The sequence below is a fragment of the Colletotrichum abscissum genome (assembly GCF_030869225.1).
Source record: "Colletotrichum abscissum strain IMI 504890 chromosome Unknown Scaffold_8.1, whole genome shotgun sequence".
NCBI classification, from domain to species: domain Eukaryota; kingdom Fungi; phylum Ascomycota; class Sordariomycetes; order Glomerellales; family Glomerellaceae; genus Colletotrichum; species Colletotrichum abscissum.
In genome coordinates this window covers 837,046-855,976 of record NW_026850525.1, presented here as the reverse complement: position 1 = coordinate 855,976, position 18,931 = coordinate 837,046, and the positions used below count along the sequence as shown (strand labels likewise).

Below are 18,931 nucleotides of genomic sequence, written 5' to 3'. Positions count from 1 at the left end.
TATCCTTTCCAATAGCTCCATGGGAAATGGCCCATCCGAGGGAGCGGGATTTAGAGTGCAGTAAGCATATTCTTGCGGGAAGCCGGTTTGTCTCTGAGTAATCTCGTTGCAAAAGAGTCTCATCACAAGGCGTCATGTTGTTGACAAGATGGGGTGATCATTTGGAGGTATCGGATATATAAGACGGCAGCAGGGCGGGCGATGTAAGAGAGATGAAGGAAGAAGCCACAGTAGATACAACCATCTCACCAACAGTCCTTCCTTACCAAAACTAACCAACCCTTTCTCGTGAATCTATTATACATAAGCACATAATCACTCAGTACCCCTCCTACTATCTCCATCTAATACAGTCCCATCACAATGCGTACCTCATCCATCATCCTCGCGGCCGCGTCCGCCGCCTCCGTCCTGGGCGCTCCCCTCGAGAAGAAGGCCAACTACGACCCCCTCCCCGGTGGTGATATCACCATCTTGAAGTTAGTCACAGGAGGACCAAGTTGTGTATCCAGATCTAACAAAGGTTTGATAGCTATGCTCTTACCCTCGAGTACCTCGAGCGCAAGTTCTACGAGGAGGGCTTGAAGAACTACACCGAGGCCGACTTCTGCAAGTACGCCGGTGAGGTCGGCGAGAAGTTCTACAAGAACCTCAAGACCATCTACGAGGACGAGAAGGTAAGGCTCCATCTCTAACACACTACACAACACCCAAGAGGGTAGTCCCTAAACCAAAAACCCCCGTCGACTTGGAACGCTGGCCATAACCACCCCCAAACTAACAATCCTCCCCAAAACACCAGACCCACGTCGACTTCCTCAAGGGTGCCCTCGGCACCTCTGCCATCCCCGAGCCTACCTTTGATTTCCCCGTCGACGACGCCGACTCCTTCCTCGCCCTCGCCTCCGTCCTCGAGGGCGTCGGCGTGTCCGCCTACCTCGGCGCCGCCGCCGTCATCGCAGACAAGACCTACGTCCCCGTCGCCGGCTCCATCCTGACCGTCGAGGCCCGCCACTCCTCCTACATCCGCGCCGCCCTCCGCCAGAAGCCCTTCCCCACCCCCTTCGACACCCCTCTCGACTTCAACCAGGTCTACTCCCTCGCCGCCCAGTTCGTCACCGGCTTCGCGCCCGGCACGCCCGCCCTGCCCTTCAAGGCCTTCCCCAAGTTGACCGTCTCCCCCACGCCCAGCTCCCACGGCGCTCTGTTCGAGGGTGCTTACAAGGCTGCTGTTGATGCGCAGACTGTCCCCGCCGGAGCTACCGTTTACGCTGTCTTCTACTCTGGACTCGACACCTACTACGCCGAGGTTGCCGTCAGCGGTAACGACGTAAGTGCCAGCCTTTCTGACACTGTCTCTAAGTGTATGAATTTTGTGCTAACCATGTCTTCCTGCAGTACATCGTCGAGCAGCTCCCCGAGGGTCCCGCTGGCCAGGTGTACTGCGTTCTCAGCACCGCTAACGGCAACAGCACCAAGGTCTCTGACGAGAACACTGTTGCCGGTGTCGCCATCCTCGAGATCGAGGAGGCCGACTGGTAAACAAATTACTGTCCTTGTACCCAAAAAATTGGTTCGTGACAAAATGGTTGCATGAAGCAGTCTAGAGCACCATTGATGAATACCTGATATCGGATACGGCTTTTATTATTATCTTAAATCTTCTTTGTACATATTGGAAAATTAGCTCGAACTGCAGGAACCTCTCTGATAATTAATGCAATATTGTAACTCAACTTGTCTCTGGAGCCTATGTTTTGATATGGAGTGATAAAACCACGTGTCAGGCATGACGGAGAATCTCTAGCAAAATTGGTGGTCCTGTCCATGCTGTGGAGGTCGTGAGTTGACTTCATAATTATGAGTGATAGTAAAGTGTACCCAAGGTAGAAATGGTACAAATGTCAATCGGACTAGATCGTTTCCCCCAAACTTACCCAAAAGTTGGAAACCTGTCCATACCCAGAGACTGTCACAAAAAGAAGAAGGCACACCCTCGTACCTCCTTCCCCCAACAGTAAACTTCAGCTCACCTGACCCCTGACCTTCCCGTCACTTGGACAGACACCCCTATGGTAGGTATGTAACCCGTCCCAACCTCGTTTTCCGTCACCAACACCGCAGCGCCCGTCTAGGTCGGCGAGGTCAGGTCAAGCTGTGTGCGAGGTGGTCGAGTGATGAAGTTAAAACAAATACTTCCATGAAGTCAGAGTTCGGGTCGACTGAGGGGCGTGAGATATATGGTCAGTTACCCCCCCCCCCCCCCTTTCTTCTTCCCTTTCCTTTCACTCCTTCTACTGATTGCTGGGTATTTGAAATTTACTCTTTAGTGGCAGAGGTGTTGATGGATGCATTCGGAATGAAGATTCTCCTTCCGAGACTCATATTTTTTTACTGATTCTACAGCGTTTGCTACCCGTGATAGGAAGGCCTCTCTTGGGCAAGCTACAAGTACGTGTTTTATCACCAGCCAATTACGCATGCGACCCAATCATCAAGTTGCACGTACACAGCCAACCGTCTGACGAATCCTCCTCGGCAAACCTGACTTTTGCTTCTACATTTGGATTCGCTTATATATGGTCTCTATCTGACTCACTTACATCACCTCATCTCACCACCGAGCAGTCAGACCACGATATTCCTCCCCTAATTCATCCCAGAAACCCCGTTCTTGAACTTCTCAAAAATAGAGAGATCAATCCCAGCAGCCATGGCCTCATACCCGGCCGGGTTCAAATGCAAATGATCTCCCGTATCATACTCGGCCCTCAACTTCTCCGGCGCCGCGGGGTCCCTCACAATCGCGTCAAAGTCAATCACGGCATCGTACCGCCCGCTGCTCCGAATCCACTCATTCATCCTCTGCCGCGCCGCCTCCCTCGTCGGGTCAGAGTACGGCTGCCCGTCGCCCGTGAGCGGCGTGATGGTCGCACCAAACACCGCGATGCCGAACCGGTGAAGCCGCGTGACCATCTGGTCGTACGCCGCCACGAGCCGGTCGCCCACGGCCTCCTGCGCGGCGGTGGTGTTGGTCGCGGTGCCAATGTCGTTGACGCCGATGAAGACGATGGCGTACTTGATACCCGACTGCGCGATGACGTCCCTGTCGATGCGGCCTAGACCGTTGGGACCCAGGCCGTCGGCCAGGACTCGGTTGCCGCCCGCGGCCTCGTTGACGATGGCGATGGCGCTGGTGGATGACTCGTTTTGCATGCGCGCGAGGAGGCGGTCGGGCCAGCGGTTGTTCGCGTTGGTCGTCGAGCCGCGCCCGTCGCTAATGGAGTCGCCCACGATGGCGACGGCTGAGGCGCCCTTGGGAAGCCAACCCTCGAGGGCGCTGATGAGGTACCAGTGATCCGTCGTCGTCGCGGTGGCGTTGCCAGCGGTGGTAGCGAGGTCCTGGTCCGCGACGTGGTTCCCGCTCTTGAGGAAGGACGTGGTGCGGCTGCCCGGGTGGCCGGTGATGCTGTTGGTCGTCTGGCCGTCGGCGAGATAAATCGTGATGGAGACGATGGACTGCGCCTCGACGGCGAGGTCGATCGGATCCGAGAAGACGACGGCGCCGTTGGGCACGACGAAGCCGCCGCTGCCCGAGAAGGTGACGACTAGGAGGGAGTCGGCGTCGACGCCGCTCGTGCCGGCTGTGTTGTTCGCCGTCCGGGCGATGGTTACGGCCGTGATGGGGAGGTCTGAGCCGCCAAAGGCGTTGCTGATTTGCAGGCGGAGAGTCGAGGTCGCGAGAGAGACTTTGACGGTTTGGCGGAGGGTCGCGTCGTGGAAGACTCGGCCTGTCTCGTTCTGGGCGGGAGAATTAGGGGGGCGCTCCTGAGAAAAGCCATTGCGCTTTGAGGACGAGGAGAAAGAAAACTCACAAATGGCGCTGAGGGTAAGTTAGCCGGCTCGACCAGCTGAGGCATTGTTCCCCAGACGGTGACCCATTCCCTCTCATCTCCTCGCGCAGGATGCTGAGGGCGTGCTTCTGCCAGAGGGGAGAGGAAGAGCAAGGCGGCGAAGGCCGTCTTGAGGGAGGCGATCATCATCGTGGTGAGCTACAGAGAAACGAGTGCTGGCTGCCAGATCCACTGCTCCTAGGCCCGAATCAAAAAGGGGGCCATCGTGAGCTTTATAAAGGGTACTCGAACACGGAATTCGGTGCTTTCATTAAGTCGCCTGCCCCTCAATATGACATGGTTCTCCAATTGGGAATTTCCATTGCAACGTTGGCTATGTGGGCATCCGGCAACGCGGAACCTGATGAACGCTGGATAATGGCAAGAAATGGGTTCAACCCGGTTGAAGTTCAGGCTAAATTGAAAATGCCGTGGGGAAAATTGGGGATCAGAGTTGAAAGTGGGTGCTGCGGGAGATGAGACTGAGCAGTTCGTCCCATGCGATGCGACGCCGTCTCTCCACGTCCCGCACTGGAGCCGAGTCCGCTGTCTTCCCCGCATGGGTACACTCCATCGGTACTGCCATGGCCTGGGGAAGATCTTGGGGTCGGTGACGACCTGGGGAGGTGGGGAGGGGTTTAGGTTAATGAGACTTTGGTCACGGGAGATAATGCAACGATGACGAGGATGGGAGCGTAGATCAATGATTGGCATTCCAATTGTACACCCAATGTGCATCTGTGTACAAGAAGAGGGGCGAGCGGCTCAAGTCCTCCAGAAAAAACGACCGTGGTTCATCCAAACAATTCCGACGTCAAATCGACCAAACGCTAAACGAACAAGTAGCGAGCGACATTGAACAACATCCATCGACCAAAGATTCAATCATCAAAGAGAAGTGCCGAGCCATGTTGATGGCGAAAGAGAGAAGGAACCAAAGTAAAGCCAAGATCGACCGTTTGCCATCTCTTCCATTGCCCCGACTTCCTCAAGGCCTCGGCATGGCACGAGGATAGGGGAGAACGGAAGGGAATCTGAAAATGCAAGGTAGTTGGCAAGCCGTAACGGACAAGAAGGAAAGCTGAACAGACCAACACACTAGATGTCCAAGTGAAGTGCCGCGGGGGCAGGACCGGCAGCAACATCGGCCCAGTCACCGGCGCAAGTGATGAAAGCTTCGGAAGAATGGTTGGCCATGCCATACTCGTTCTCAAAGCTATCTGTAGCTCTGCTCACACGCGAGTGCGAGATGTGGACCTTCATGCTGTCTTTGGACGAGCTGTCCTTGATGTCGAAGCCACCAGGGCACGGCTGACCCCAAAGCCACTGATAGGTGCTTATGTTCCCAAGGGGTAACTGCGTATCAAGGAGGTTCATGTTGTCCATGGTCAAGGCGGAACCAGGGACGATTGGGGCTGTAGCCATCGCTATAGTAGCGAGCGAGTTGAGGACAGTGTCTTCAGAGCCGGTTGTCTCCGAGGAAGTCCTGGAGGCAGTGACCTCGTGATGAGAGATCATGTCGAAGCCCCCATCGACTTCAACATCCGAGGTGTATGTTGGTTCGGAGCCTGACATGTTGCGGGCCACTCGACGGTCAGCGATGGAGGAGGAAGGCTCGTTGGAGACCTTGTACTGCGGACTACGATGTTCTGAGTAGTTGCCCACAGCAGGATGGCGCAGAGTGGTGTTATGGGACTCGGGATGTGAGTGCTTGGTGTCTTCTTGGTGTGCCATCATGATGATATTGGGAAGGGCGAAGAGGAAGAGAGATGTCGAGTGTGTATGAGCTCAGCGATCAAGCGACGTAAGCTGGTGGTGGGTGGACCGAACGACACTGTTACAGAGACGACGTCAGACTTTGTCAAGTGGCCAAGGGCAGAAGACAAGCGTTGCTCACCACAGGTCCGGCGGGACTGGAATAGGCCCTGAAATGGCACAGCAGAGAAGAGGACAAGAGAAGTGATGATGTTCGACTGGTCAGTGTCCAGCGACGAGAAGGGCCTTTCGCTACTTTCGTTCTCAGAAGTAGCGTGCCGTCCGTTTTTCCAGGATAGCAGAGGACAAGATCTCTTGCAACTGAAGTCCAAGAACAAGAAGATAGGTTACAAAGTTGGTGTACAAACTGATTTGTTATATTGGGGAAGGAACGGGAGAAGGGTAGGAAAGTTGGTGGGCGAAGTGAGAGAGATTTATACCAGAAAGCGTCTGACTGGTGACTGGGGATGGTTAGTTGTGACCCGTCGGGCTTTGGGTGGTGTGGACGTCGATGGACGGAGAGAACGAATCGGCCAGTCTTTTCCCTCCTTTTTTTCCCCATTCCCTTTTTTTTTTTCTCTCTCTTACCCCCCCTCGGACCCTTCAGTCACTCATCTCAGGTACATCGATCCCAGCGCCACTTAGCTGCGCCGACGGTGCAGCTCGCTGCATGATGCTGCTGCAGCGGCATGTAGGCGTGGAAGCCGGGTAGGGTGAGGAAGCGAGGTGAATGGGAGCTTGACGGGGGATTTCTTTAGGTTACCTTAGACGAGTAAACATTTGGAGTTGGGGGCGGCTGGACCTCCCAGCAACCAAGAAGACTGGGAAGGGTGGTAGGAAGTGGTAGGGTGGGAGGAGAGGAGGAGGAAGAGGATCGGAGTCGGACTGATGCACTGCAATGGGAGGTGTGGGGTAGCCTACTGCTGTGAGGTACTTTTTGAATCAAAACTACCTTATCCGTACCGTCTGAAGAAACAGCGTAAGGTACGGCTATACTTGGAAACTTCGGACTTTTTCTTTCCCTCTTTTTTGGCAACTTACTCCCCCAGTCTTTCTCGATTTGCGTGGGTTGTCACCTGACGTCCATCAATTGCGTACTGAGGTACTGCATGCTATATGCGCCTACCTAATTTTCTCCCCGGGCAAAGTAGAAAAAACGTATCTGTGCATGTTACTGGACTCAAAGGAAGTCAAATTTGGCCTCAGGCTTGGGCTACCGCTGGCGCCATGGCGTTATTGCTGCGCATGCCAATGCCATCCCAAGTCTACCTTACGCAACACCTGCTCTGACACATTGAACTTGTCTCCTCCTTCTACCTTACCCTGTTCATGAGCTTTTTGCTCGCCTCGTTTTTCGCATTTGGCTAGTAGCCCGAGAACAGTACCTCAATATCTACACCAGCTCTTGTTTTCGCGCTTTGACGCCCGCATTTTCGGAGCAGATACATGTTCATGTTTGTCGTCGCGTTCTAGCTTCTTTCGAGACCGACCATTGAGTTACCCCGCGTAGTTGCTGGGACTGGGCTCGTCGTGAGACATGACAGATGACATCCCTGGCCGCCGTCAACATCAAACCTCGACATGGTTCTTGCTCTCGCGGTCCAGAATCACAATGGACCATCTGAGCGATGCAAAACGGGAAACCCAACGAACCGTTGTCAACCCGTCCGCCCTGTTCTCGAATCCGGCTTAGACGCAAGCCACACGATGTGCAAGTATACCTACGGACACGGATACCTACTCTCTTACACAAACGTCTTCAACGCCTCTTGAGTCTTTCACGGGAATCAATGCCAAGCCCCGCCAGCTCGCTGCTGGTGATTTATCCCGAGGCGATGTCGCAAGCAACCTGGCTTGCCTGGAAACAAGCATAATGTGCCTCCCCCACCTTGAACTAATAATGCTTTGCAGCGCACTGCCCACGCTGGGTCTGCTACCACTGGTCAATTGGCTTGCACCATCTCGCCGCAGTGGCCATGTGCTCTCGAAAGATCGTCAAAATGACGGTCTTGTAGCTAAGCTTTCTCACCGAAGAGATGAGCCATGCCTCCCATGCGGAAGGAAATCGGACAACATCAAGAGCATCCCGTCCTTTTGGTCACTCACAAGCCAGTCCCGAGCATGGCACCATCAACTTTTCGGTGCAAGGGACGCGCGAATCGATACGTTCCCTTTCGACAATCTCCCGCCGCTGTGTCACACAGCCCGCCGGCCATCTGCGACATGATTGCACACGACGTTGCCCTACAGCCTGTCGTTTGGACCATTATCCAATTCCATCTTCAAATCACATAGGCACGCACGCCATTACCTTCCGCCGGCTTCAAGGCCAGATAGGAGCTCCCCGGTCCAATCACTCGCTCTCAACGAGTACAAGATTACCGAGCAAGATCGTAACGGCATTGCCTAAGCTTGTTGGTGTGGCGCGGTTACTCGCGGCCTGGGATTCCCCAGATGCCAGCAGCGTCATTGGATCGACACCGAAACTCTGTTTAGCGAAGCAGTGACATCTTTGTTCCGCGCGGAATCTGACCCTAAGGTGCTCTTGGGTGCGTGCCGGCGGCCAGCCAGCCGATTTAGGACCTTTCATGTCCCGCGACGACTTATCAGGCCATCCGAGTAACCTATCTTCGTCGGAACTTAGGCTGTGACTCAACTCTGCACCTGGCTCAGATTTCTTGGCGCTCTGCCATCTGATGTCTTGCAGTCTGGCTGTCACCGCACAGGGCCCGACGTCGGGCATGGACTCCGATCAGCATCCTGCCAACATACTGGTCCTGCATTGCATCAGCAGCAGTGCCAGCACACACAATGGCAACCTTTCAGCTGTCTTTGATGGATGTACCTCTGAAGAGACAAGGTCCGTCGACGTCACGACACTAAACCCGAGCGCCAGACGTTTGCGCCGGCCTGTATCAGCAGTATCCGGGCAGCCAACCATTGTGCTGAATATTTCCCCCGTTCCCCGCAGTCGGTCTTGCCGGCAGCGTGCCTATGGGGAGCAGGACCGGTGCAGGAAGAGCATGCAAGCTTACACACCACGAACCACACGAAAAGCCAGGCTATATCAGTCTGCTATATGCACAATAGCACCCAAGGCCCAAGGGAGTATTGTTGAGTAAACAGGAGCCCCCGAGAGAAGCACGGGTCCATCGCCGGCCGCTACAGGAAAGAGATCTTCGAGGTGCCCCTTCTCACATGACGGCAAAGAGGCCGGGCAGCACCGAACGGCAGCTTTGAGACGCCGAGCCACAATTCTCGGGCGCGAGTCCTGGATTCTGTCCCGTTTAGCGATTTGTAAAGCAGGACACATGCAGGACTCCTGAGGGAGTCCTACACGTTGCAACACTGTATTTGGCGTTTGGGCGACCACCTTGTCGGCTTGTCCAGCTGCTCTCAAAGTGACGCCTCCAGAGACGGGGCAACGTGTCTGACCCGGCCCCTTGAATTCGATATGCTTTCAAGCAGCCCGGAATACTTCCCCGAACTCCTTGGCATGCAACGATAACCACGGCGGCATGAGGGTTGAGGAACGTCGATCGTCAACCACCAACCAGCCCCCTGCGAAGAGCCAACGCCCTGCTCGAGAAGGAGGAGGTCCACGCACTATCTGCGTTCCTGTGACCTCTGCGCGAAATATTTTCATATCCTTGCTGCCTGTCTCGAGAGCTGTGGTGCCGATTCATCCAGAGAAAACGGCGCCAAGAACGTTAGGATCCCCGAATCTGTTACTACTGCCCATCGCCGCCAGCCCTGCCACCAATCCTAGCGTTGGTTTTCATGTGCCCCATCCACGACCTTCGAGAAGACTTCTAGCGTGCCGGTCTCTTCTGCGCCGGACCCTTGCCGGCCGGGGCCCGCCCAAGACATGCAGCAGGCTGTCACTTACTTCCTCCTTCACTGGCCATCCTGCCACCCCTTTATCCCAATTGCTCACGCTCTCGTACCTGTATCTGCTTGCTGACCCTATGGTGTGTGGCCGCGGCATGCATGACGACTTGTACGGGGAACCTTCGCCTAGCCATCCGGACCATTGGCAAGGCTCACAAGCGTCCAAGGGGGACAACTGCGACTCTGATGAGGGATAAACGAGCATGCAAACACCTGCATGGCGAGGGCGCGCGGCAAGGCGTTCACGGTCCCGCTCCCTGCTCATGCTTGTTGCTTTTTCATGTAGGTTCATCAGGTGCACACCCGTCGGTCTCCAGATTTGGCATCATGTAGTTAGGGTATGGATATGGCAACAAGAAAAAAAAAGGCTCTCGTGAATTTGGGTCATCAGACTCGTCACTAGACGCGTCTCTTCGTCATACAAAGCTATGAACACCTATCGCTCCTCCCCTCATCCCGGCCGAGCTGAACCTCCTGCGTCTCCTACACCTTGCGGCGCCCACCTCCGACGTCTGACCGACAGCCCAAAGAGGCAAGCTTCGAGAACATCTTGCCCTCGATCACTACCGATGCGCATTCCGCATGCCCTCGACAACACCGTATCGTTTGTCGAAGCTTGCACGTCCGCCCCACCACGGCCAACCAGAACATGCTTGTATCTGTACATAAGCCCGCCCCCAACTGCAAAACGCCTTGCGCAGAGAGGGTAAGCTTGCGTGCGTCTTGTCTCAACGTGGGCGTTGCATGCTCCAGGATCATATCGGATTATTCAAATCGTAGCTGTAGCCCCCTTGTCATTTCCTGTGACCAGCCGCGATCCACACTCTGCCTGCGGGCGACGCTGTCAATATGCGGCCCCGAGACTGCTAGCTCTCCGTTCCTTGCTATTATTGTCCATCGATGCCGCCGCCGCCGTTGAGCCCTTTCTCCTGAGCCCGCCCGCCTTCAACCTTCGAACGGTTTGATAGGACCTATCTAGCTCGTTTTCAACCGCGCAACGGATGCGAAGCGCGGCAACGGCAGGCCACACGCTCCGCTCCCCTCTCGATATCCAATAGTCCAGCGTTTCTCTAGTCGGCGTCTCGAGCAGGCGCACAAAGTCGCCAGCAGTCACTTCTGGGACTAATGTCATGGACGCGCCCGGCACTTGTTCGTCGACGAGGAAGCGCCGGATACCTGCTGGAAGGAGGCGTAACGTGTCCAGCTGGCGCAGCCGGTGCCTGAGCTCTAGCCCAACCATACGAGCTAGGAATGCTGTAATGGACGTTGTGCTATTACGCGTCTCCATGAGGGATGGGCCATGCATATCGCTCTGCAAGAACGGAATAAGGTAAGGCCGAGCCTGGCTGACGATGAAGTGGTTTACGTTGAACAGCTCGGCAATTCTCAAAAGGGGTGACTCGCGGTCCGAATAAGATACGTGAGTCCAGTGGTGGAAGTCGATTGTGTTTGCGGGTGCCCATGGTACGATGTTGCCATGGGCATCTTTGCAGAGAACCGTGGTTTCCCGGTGACCATACAATGTTGCAGTGGAAGCATTCGAGGCGACCGCGGCAGTCCAGATAAGCTTGTATATGTCAGTATGCTGCCGCTTCCTTTTGGAGAACAAAATAAGTACTCACCACGTTGGGTGCTGTCAGGTAGTTAAGCAGCGTTGGAACACCGCCTTGATCGGCGGTTGCAACGGTGATATTCAACACCCTCTTGCTCCGATTATACGCTTCCTCGAAAGTTAGGTCACCCACGTTGGCTCGCACGCAGTCCTCTAACACTTTGACGTCAAGGAAGTAGCCTTCTCGAGTGAATCTCTTTAGCCTCCGCAAAAGAGTATTCCATCTCGTTGCGTAAGACTGCTCCTTTTGTGGGCCCTTTTCAGACTTGGATTTCCCAGAAAAAGCAGACAGGTCGATACCCTCTCCCTTGAGGACGTTGGGGAGCTCCTCTTCGGTGTGAATGGCCACCAATGCGGCAATGAGAGCACCCGTCGCGGTTCCGGTGATGATCCGCGGCAGGAGACCTCGAAGAAATAACGCCTTCACGACACCAAGATGACATACTCCGAATATGGCACCGCCTTGCAGGACGAGCGTACTCCTACCGAAAGCTTGCCTTGTATCATGGATAAAATCCAGCTTCATCTGGTTTGTCAGTCCGACAGGTGCTCCATGAGGGTCAGACCCAGGTGTCGTCGGCAAGTGGGTGATATCCTCGACCGCTTCAGCAATCTGCGTTATGTATTCCTCTATCAGATACTTGGTGCCAGCGAAGGACCGGTTGTAAAGCGTCGGGGCAGTGATGTTGCCCAAGTTGCGAATCAGGCCGGAACGAAGGAGGTTGACCAGTTGGTTCAGGTTCCCATCTTCTCTCGCGGTGATGAGGGAGTTGAGGCGCTCGTTGATTAGGCGGTAATCGTAGTACTTGGACGTTGGGTTATTCCTCCTGTTGATGAAGCCTTTTAGCATGTGTTTGTGAGACACTAACACGATTTGGATGGGGGTCTTTTCTCACCACAAGTCCAGTCCAAGCAGATTATCTAGATGTAGGGCCGCCTCTTCCCAGTCTTCGAAGGCTTCGGCATGGCGAAGTAGTTCGAGCCATAGTTCGATGGGGGTCTTGCGTGTGTACCAATCGCGGAGTTTCTGTTGATGGGCGCATTCGAGGTCAGCCGCAGCACATGCTAATCAAGCTAAGGTATCCGTTGCGAACAAGCTCGTGTCAAACGAGCAGAGCAAATGCAACGGATACCCTGGGGAGAACTACAAGACCATACGTACCCGTTGCCAGAATTGCGTCACATCTACGGCCACTTGCCAGAGCGCAACGACTACTCCCATGGTTGCGCGACGGCGACTGTGGTGGTGAAGACCATGCAGGATCCCAAGCTGGCGGGGGGTAGCAATGCTGATGAGGATAGTGACGAGTGATATTGGGTGTTCATGGCAATTATGGCATTATGGGCGGGTGGTGTGAGGCGAGCGTCGTGTCTCTGATTAGGATGGTGTTTGCATTCCAGTTCCTAGGGAGAGGGCTGGACGGGCAAGACAGGTTGGGAGGATTGGTTGTAGATCAAGCAGGAAGGATAAATATACAGAGATAAAGAGAGAGTGAGAGAAGGACGGTGAGTTTACGACGTCGAGCCTGGGTGTTGCAGGTGGGCTTTCGCAGATTCTGACAAGATTGATCGAGATCCAAGGGCCGTAGTAGTACCAAGTGGTAGAAGAAGAAGCGCGCGTGTGGTCGAACGAACGAGCGGGCGAGCGGATGGTGGACGCTAAGATGGAGAGGGAGAGGGATGCGAGAGTAAGGTAGAATCGTGTCTTCGAACGGTCCGGCGGCTGCGGGAGAGGAGGGACGATGAGTTGACTCGAAGCCCGTGAGTTCGTTCTATGCCAAATTGGAGAAGGAAAGGTACTTGTTGACTCGACCCGAACCACCGTGCCGATGACAGCCAGACAGCTGTGAGGTTTCGGTGCGGATAGGTAAGGTAGGTAGGCACGTAGGTCACAGGTGTCTGTGGTTTGGCTCGGCCCACGGCAATAAAAGGGTTACGGACATTACCTCTATTATGTTTTGCGGCCTGCTGCACGGAGGGCAAGGTAGCAGGCAGGGTCCGGATCTGCCGCCGAATTCCCACAGCAGCTTCCATTTGCAATGTTTCCCTTTTGATGCTGCCGGATGATCTGGGGCAGGCTGCAGCAGCTTCCTTCCCCTCATCCCCCCAGGATTATCCCCTCCACAGTGAGTGGTCGCTGTATTTGCCCAGTGTAACTGTGGGATAATGTCATGGTTCATGTTGACCACGAGACCCCAAAGGTACCCCACACACCTGCGCTGCCGCTGCTTCCCGAGCTGCTGTACATAAAGCTGGAGAAGGGGAGGGTGGGCAGGCAAGCTCTGTCAGCTCCTTGGCTAGGTATGTGTGCCACCCGCCCCAGTACCCCAATGCCTCATCCCTGGCGGAGAGCTTCGACATGTGATAATGGCTTGCAATTTGGCAGTGCAAGGGAGCTGGGCATGCTCCACGGCCCTTCACGTCATTCGCCCGAGGTACTTGTATTTCGGGTGAGCACCGAGAGATGTTCACATTTTCGAAAAAAGAAAAAAAAATCATATCAGAGCAGGTTGTAGGCTGTAGAGTCCGCTAAATCATTGAGCCACAGTAAGTGACGGATGTGCCACTTGCGCAGCTCCCAACAAAGTCAAATTGGCTACCAACGGTCCGGTCTGAGAGCCATGACAAAAGATTTAGCTCAAACGCTGCACGTGTCGTGCCGCTTGTTCGCGCCAGTCTCAGTACGGCCAAAACTCGGAGGACAATTGTCACGAAGCGACTCTCATGTACTGATTAGGTTCATTCGGGATATCGAGACACATTGAAAACGATCATCTTCCGCATGGCAAGTATAAATTTGAATGTAGTAATAGTAGTCGCTGCTCTCGGCGCGCAGCTTGCATAGAGGAAAATGCCGTGGTATAGTACAAACTTTGATCCTCTCCACCGAGCCTGAATCTGCAGTCAAGCATGTTTTCTCGTTCTCAACGCCTCACTCCGAATCGTCATCGTCGACAACGTGACGGCGCCTTCCTCTGCCACTTGGCTCCATGTTGTCATCATCATCTCCATCAGCGTCTTCGTCATCCGAAACCCGACGCTTCTTGGATCGTGGTGCCTCGTCAAGGAGCTCCTCATCGTCATCGTCATGTTCAACCTCGCTGACCTCGTCATCACTAGCCACGATGAAGTCGTCCTCCATGTCGTATTCGTCTCCTCTGCGGGCGCCAGAAGGCAGATCATCGTCCGAGTCATACTCGGGACGTCTTCTTTTTTGCTTCGGCGCGCCAGGCATGCCTCTCTTGCGCGAACCACCGCCACGTCGTCCACCCTCAAGGTCGCCAATGGAGAGGCCTCCACTGCGACCGAATCCGCCGCGGGTAGCATCCATACGTGCGGTCTGAGTCTCGCGACGTCTTTGCATCTTCATGCGCTCTTTCTCTGCCTGCTCCGCTTGCCTCTTGCGCAGCTCGGGATCCTGAATGGTGTTGATGATCATGTCCTTCTCCTGAGGCTTTTGCGATATCGACGCCATGCGTTCGGCGAGTGCAGCGAGCGCATCGTCCGCCACTTCCTTTCCGGGCCGTACAATGTATTGATCGGTGACATGCCCAACAAACATGAGGAAGTTGCTGGTCAACTCCGCCGCAGCAGCATAGTAGTGTCCATCCTGAAGCTCAGAGTATGGCTCGTTAGGTCCGGGGGCTAGTGCCTTGGTAGAGACTTCAAAATGTTCGTCTCCGACTGTCATAGTCACAGAACCGTCGCTCCATCTGTGAATCATGGTGTTGCTCTGCAGCTTGTTTCCTTGTCGTCGAACGCGGATGTCGGCCTTGGGTACGTCGGCTTTCGCGTTTTCAATATCGTGCTCGGTAGGCTCGAAAGTCTCGGGATCGTAGATCGTGGGAATGATCTTCATGAACTTGGGGACGCGTAGAGACCGTAACTGGTGATTGTCAGGGCACGCCAGGTGCATCGAAATTCCCATGACTTACTCTCTGGTCTTTCGACTTGGGAGTGCGATGACGTTGCATTTCAACGGCCTCGATGACCTTTGTCTCATAATCGGTCGGCAAAGGGGCCTCGTCATCTCTACCGTAGCCATCACCCTCATCACGGTCGGATGCGTCTTCGCGTACGCTACCGGCGCGACTTCGGTCTTCCTGAAGATCGTCTGCTGGCTCGTCGCCGAAGAGGTCCTCCTCCTCCTCATCCTCGGGAAGCTCGTTCAATTCTTCGGAATCCGACATGATGGCGTTGATTCGTGCGATAGGCGATGTAGTGTGTTCGGTATTGGAAAATTGGCGGCCAATTGAGCGTGTGTGGTTGACACAGAGGTAGATGACCTAGCTTCTTTCCTCTTGCGCGCGGAAGAAGATGCAGCGTGAGGCTTGAAAGATCCCTGTCCAATTTCTGACCCACCTGGAGGTCAGTTCAAGCCTGAGTGAGGCTGAAGCACCGCCACACGTGCTTGAAGCCACTTTGTACGTGTAAAACTGCCGAGCGGGGACTTCGGCACATGATCCAGCTACAGTGGACCTTGTTCAGGGGACTCAGTGGAGGTAATTTGTAAGATCTCCAACTCGTCTTGTTTCTCCTATTATTGAGGAAATTGCAGAGTACAAGTTTTGCGACTGCTTTCTCAGTGCTCACCTCCCCAACCTCTTATGCGCCACACGAGGCTGAGAAACGTCCCTTCCAACGCCTCTAGCGTGAGCCCAATGGCGATGGAGCAAGACCATTTGGACCCAATTGCTGTGGGGATCGGGCCTGTGCACTCGCTTAATGTGACACTTCAAGTCTAGCGCTTCTTATGCCGCTACTCCTCGTGGATGCAGGAGCGAACGTAGTCTGAAGAAGCTCACCTTCAATCGCCCCTTTTCAGCTTAACCCTCTCTCCTTGCTCGATATCCGATCATTTTCGATTATCAAACGGACTGAACTCGAATCAGCAGAGCTGAAACTCGATAGTCCCAGCCTCTTAAGTCTTCCCAGGAGGTGCGCCGGTCGACCCAACTTTATAACCCCCTCCGATTCCCCCTCACAGCGGTACCTCCTCCTACCATGTCGAACCTCTTTTCAGGAATGTGAGTTGCCTTTCATTGTCCATTCTTTTCCTTTTCCATTTTGCGAATTGCTTCTTCTGCTCTCCCTCACCCCCACTGTTCTCTGCATGATGAAAAGACCGAGAACCCAGCGGGCGATCTACGGTGGCTGCACAGCAGACAGCTGTGAAGTTTGGTTCCTCGGCTAGTGCCGCGGCAGCCCGTACTTTGGTACATGCAACACGGCCCGGCCATCACCCGCCGAGACATGGGGTGCATTATCACACATGAAGGCATTGCCAAAACATCCGAGATCAAGAGGCGAACCAGCCCTGGGGATTCAAGCAGCCCAGTTGGGGAACTTCTGATGGCTACTTGTTCTTTTGATGAGGAGGGGCTGTCGGATAACCTACCTCGGCTGTGTGTGACATTGCTGCCATGGCCAAATGCCAGGCTTGGGATCATCCGTCACAGCAGAAACATGTGAGGCATCAGCGGGGACTGAATGCTCAGGTTACCTTCGGCCTCAGTATCATCCTTTGCCAATTTTTCAGCTCGGCTGCAGAATGCACCTTCAACTTCGAAAGGAATAGAGAGACAGGTGGCAGCAAGGACCCAACCACACTCGAAACCGCCAACATTGAGACAGCAAACACAGCACGCATGCAATGGAGACAAAGGAGGCTATAGCCATGAGATCTCGTCGACAACTGGAATGTCATGATTTTCTGCCGACATGTCGTACCGAAGTCATTTGCCCAACAGTCAAGTGAGCTGAGCTGAGCTGGAAGCCGTTCAACGTACGCATGTTTTGTTTGAGGGGGTCCTAAAGGGATCTCGAAAAGGAAGAAAATCGATTGCTTCTTGGACCAGGACGGAAGCCTCACGTTACTTCATCGCCTCTACGACAAAGAAGTCACTGCAAGATATATCTAGGTCCTTCACTACTCCACTATCCCCGGATCGTCGTCTTTCTCAGACTGGGTCTCACGCACATGTTTTGTCTGACATGGCCATTTCCATCGGCAACGGGCCCTCAAGGGCAGGATATCATTGTTGTCACTCAAGCGGGGCAATATGAGCCTACTTGCCAGGAGCTACGACACTTCAAAAATCAAAAAACAAGCCTGAACTCTTTTCCTTCCAAGAAATCTTATCAAACACAAACATCTCGCCAAACAACCACACTCCCAAAACATCTTCTCAGAACACCAGCTCTGCCTTGTGGCCTAGTTGGCACAGGTCTCAGACAGACATCCCTTCCATCACCAAAAGAAGCCCTCAGAAGTCTCTGATGCTGTGTCTCACTCAGCAAGAAACAACATGGCTGGTGCAAACCCTTATGACCTGGTTCCCTCGGGTACCTGGTCTGGTGGTTGGGTTCATCATCCTGCTGGACATTTTTCTATGCTTTGCAGTGCTTCTATCAGTCGTGAGGTACCATCGACTAATCAGACTCCGATGAATAGCAACGCCCGCTTCCGGGGCCAAGCCGCCAAACCGCCGGGCTCGAACAAGTCTCCAACGTCCTCAACCGCTGGTCAGCCTACGTCACCGACCGTTTCTCAGGGAAGCCAGTCATCCACCAACTTGGCTCCGAAAGTCCCGCCTCTGCCCAACTCTCCTTCGCTCGCCCACTCCATTGGCATGGACGACCAGGGTGGCTTATCCGACGGCGACGGCCTTCTCGGCTCCTACCATCTGCCACGGCCTATGCCCATCTGGCTGAACTCCAACTATGGCAAGCATATCGTCAAGGGCAACTTTATGACTCTGAGTGCGAGACCCAAGACGGTCGAACAGGGCGAGTGGATCGCGCATCAAGGTACGTAGTCACTTTTACTCCTACATCTCTGGTTACTGATTCTTCGCAGTGGTTGAGCACTACCGCAACCTCTGGAACTTCGTCCGTGTTCTCCACGAGAAGGAGGAAGATGGCTCGACGATCTGCAACGGCACTACGTGTCCCAGGATGTCCGCCGGAGCGTAAGGTTCGCCGACACTTCTTCCTGTCACAAGCTAATAATTCTCAGGAACCACTCATTCACTTGGCTTAACAGCCGTCGGGAACCTGTCGAGCTTCCTGCCGCCGAATACATGACTCTTATGCAGAGATGGATCTCAGGCAAGATTGACGACACCAACATCTTCCCGACCGACCCCTCGGGCGTCTCGTATGCGCACAACGCAAACATCACCACCACGCCCCTCTCACAGCTCACAAACCCTGGTGAGCCCGACTGGATCGGCAAGCGATCAGGTTTCCCGCAGAATTTCATTGACGTCTGCCAAACCATCTTCCGCCAGATGTTCCGCGTCTACTCTCACCTCTACTGGGCTCATTTCACCGAGCCTTTCTACCACCTCAACCTCGAGAAGTCCCTCAACAGTTGCTTCAGCCACTTCATCCTGACCGCCACTGCTCTCGACATGCTCAAGCCTCATGAGCTCGAGCCCATGCAGCCGCTAATCGACCTTTGGGCTGCCAACGGCACCTTTCCACCCGAGTCCAAGGCTTACGAGTATGCCAATCTCCGCGCTGGCGAGCGCCTGATGCAACTTGCCGGCGTTTGATAGACTTCTTTCGGAGACGAGCCAGGCACGGCAGCTAGAGGCACCGAACCTCCACAGATGATGGCCGGCTTCATTGTGTCTTTCGGCTATTCCTGAGTTCTGGAAAGCTTGAGTCTTTTGGAACTTTTTGGACTCATCTGGTTAGGGGGTAGCCGACGCTCTTACCACCGGAATCTTTGCTCGTCAAGGCTGGAAAAGAAGCAAATGGGGCCTCCAGAGCC

At 54.4% G+C, this 18,931-nt stretch overlaps 6 protein-coding genes across 6 annotated transcripts; 2 read left to right on the top strand and 4 right to left on the bottom strand.

The window, feature by feature from the left end:
• Positions 1-363: 363 nt before the first annotated feature.
• On the top strand, positions 364-1,542 carry CABS01_04279 (uncharacterized protein; the record flags this gene model as incomplete). The annotated part of the gene is made up of 4 exons (XM_060537650.1): positions 364-479; positions 533-677; positions 803-1,330; positions 1,399-1,542. The coding sequence occupies 4 exons, from the start codon at positions 364-366 to the stop codon at positions 1,540-1,542; spliced, it is 933 nt and encodes a 310-aa protein (XP_060390495.1).
• Positions 1,543-2,649: 1,107 nt separating this feature from the next.
• CABS01_04278 (GDSL-like Lipase/Acylhydrolase) lies at positions 2,650-4,043 on the bottom strand (the record flags this gene model as incomplete). Its single annotated transcript, XM_060537649.1, has 2 exons — positions 2,650-3,801; positions 3,876-4,043. The coding sequence occupies 2 exons, from the start codon at positions 4,041-4,043 to the stop codon at positions 2,650-2,652; spliced, it is 1,320 nt and encodes a 439-aa protein (XP_060390494.1).
• Positions 4,044-4,991: 948 nt separating this feature from the next.
• CABS01_04277 (uncharacterized protein) lies at positions 4,992-5,630 on the bottom strand (the record flags this gene model as incomplete). The annotated part of the gene is made up of 1 exon (XM_060537648.1): positions 4,992-5,630. One exon carries the CDS (start codon positions 5,628-5,630, stop codon positions 4,992-4,994), a length of 639 nt encoding a protein of 212 aa, XP_060390493.1.
• Positions 5,631-10,383: 4,753 nt separating this feature from the next.
• CABS01_04276 (patatin-like phospholipase) lies at positions 10,384-12,373 on the bottom strand (the record flags this gene model as incomplete). The annotated part of the gene is made up of 4 exons (XM_060537647.1): positions 10,384-11,106; positions 11,162-11,978; positions 12,048-12,178; positions 12,314-12,373. 4 exons carry the CDS (start codon positions 12,371-12,373, stop codon positions 10,384-10,386), a joined length of 1,731 nt encoding a protein of 576 aa, XP_060390492.1.
• A 1,710-nt stretch (positions 12,374-14,083) lies between these two features.
• CABS01_04275 (uncharacterized protein) lies at positions 14,084-15,341 on the bottom strand (the record flags this gene model as incomplete). Its single annotated transcript, XM_060537646.1, has 2 exons — positions 14,084-15,037; positions 15,087-15,341. The coding sequence occupies 2 exons, from the start codon at positions 15,339-15,341 to the stop codon at positions 14,084-14,086; spliced, it is 1,209 nt and encodes a 402-aa protein (XP_060390491.1).
• Positions 15,342-17,459: 2,118 nt separating this feature from the next.
• CABS01_04274 (Mob1/phocein family protein) lies at positions 17,460-18,710 on the top strand (the record flags this gene model as incomplete). Its single annotated transcript, XM_060537645.1, has 3 exons — positions 17,460-17,961; positions 18,011-18,122; positions 18,170-18,710. 3 exons carry the CDS (start codon positions 17,460-17,462, stop codon positions 18,708-18,710), a joined length of 1,155 nt encoding a protein of 384 aa, XP_060390490.1.
• Between the last annotated feature and the right edge of the window lie 221 nt (positions 18,711-18,931).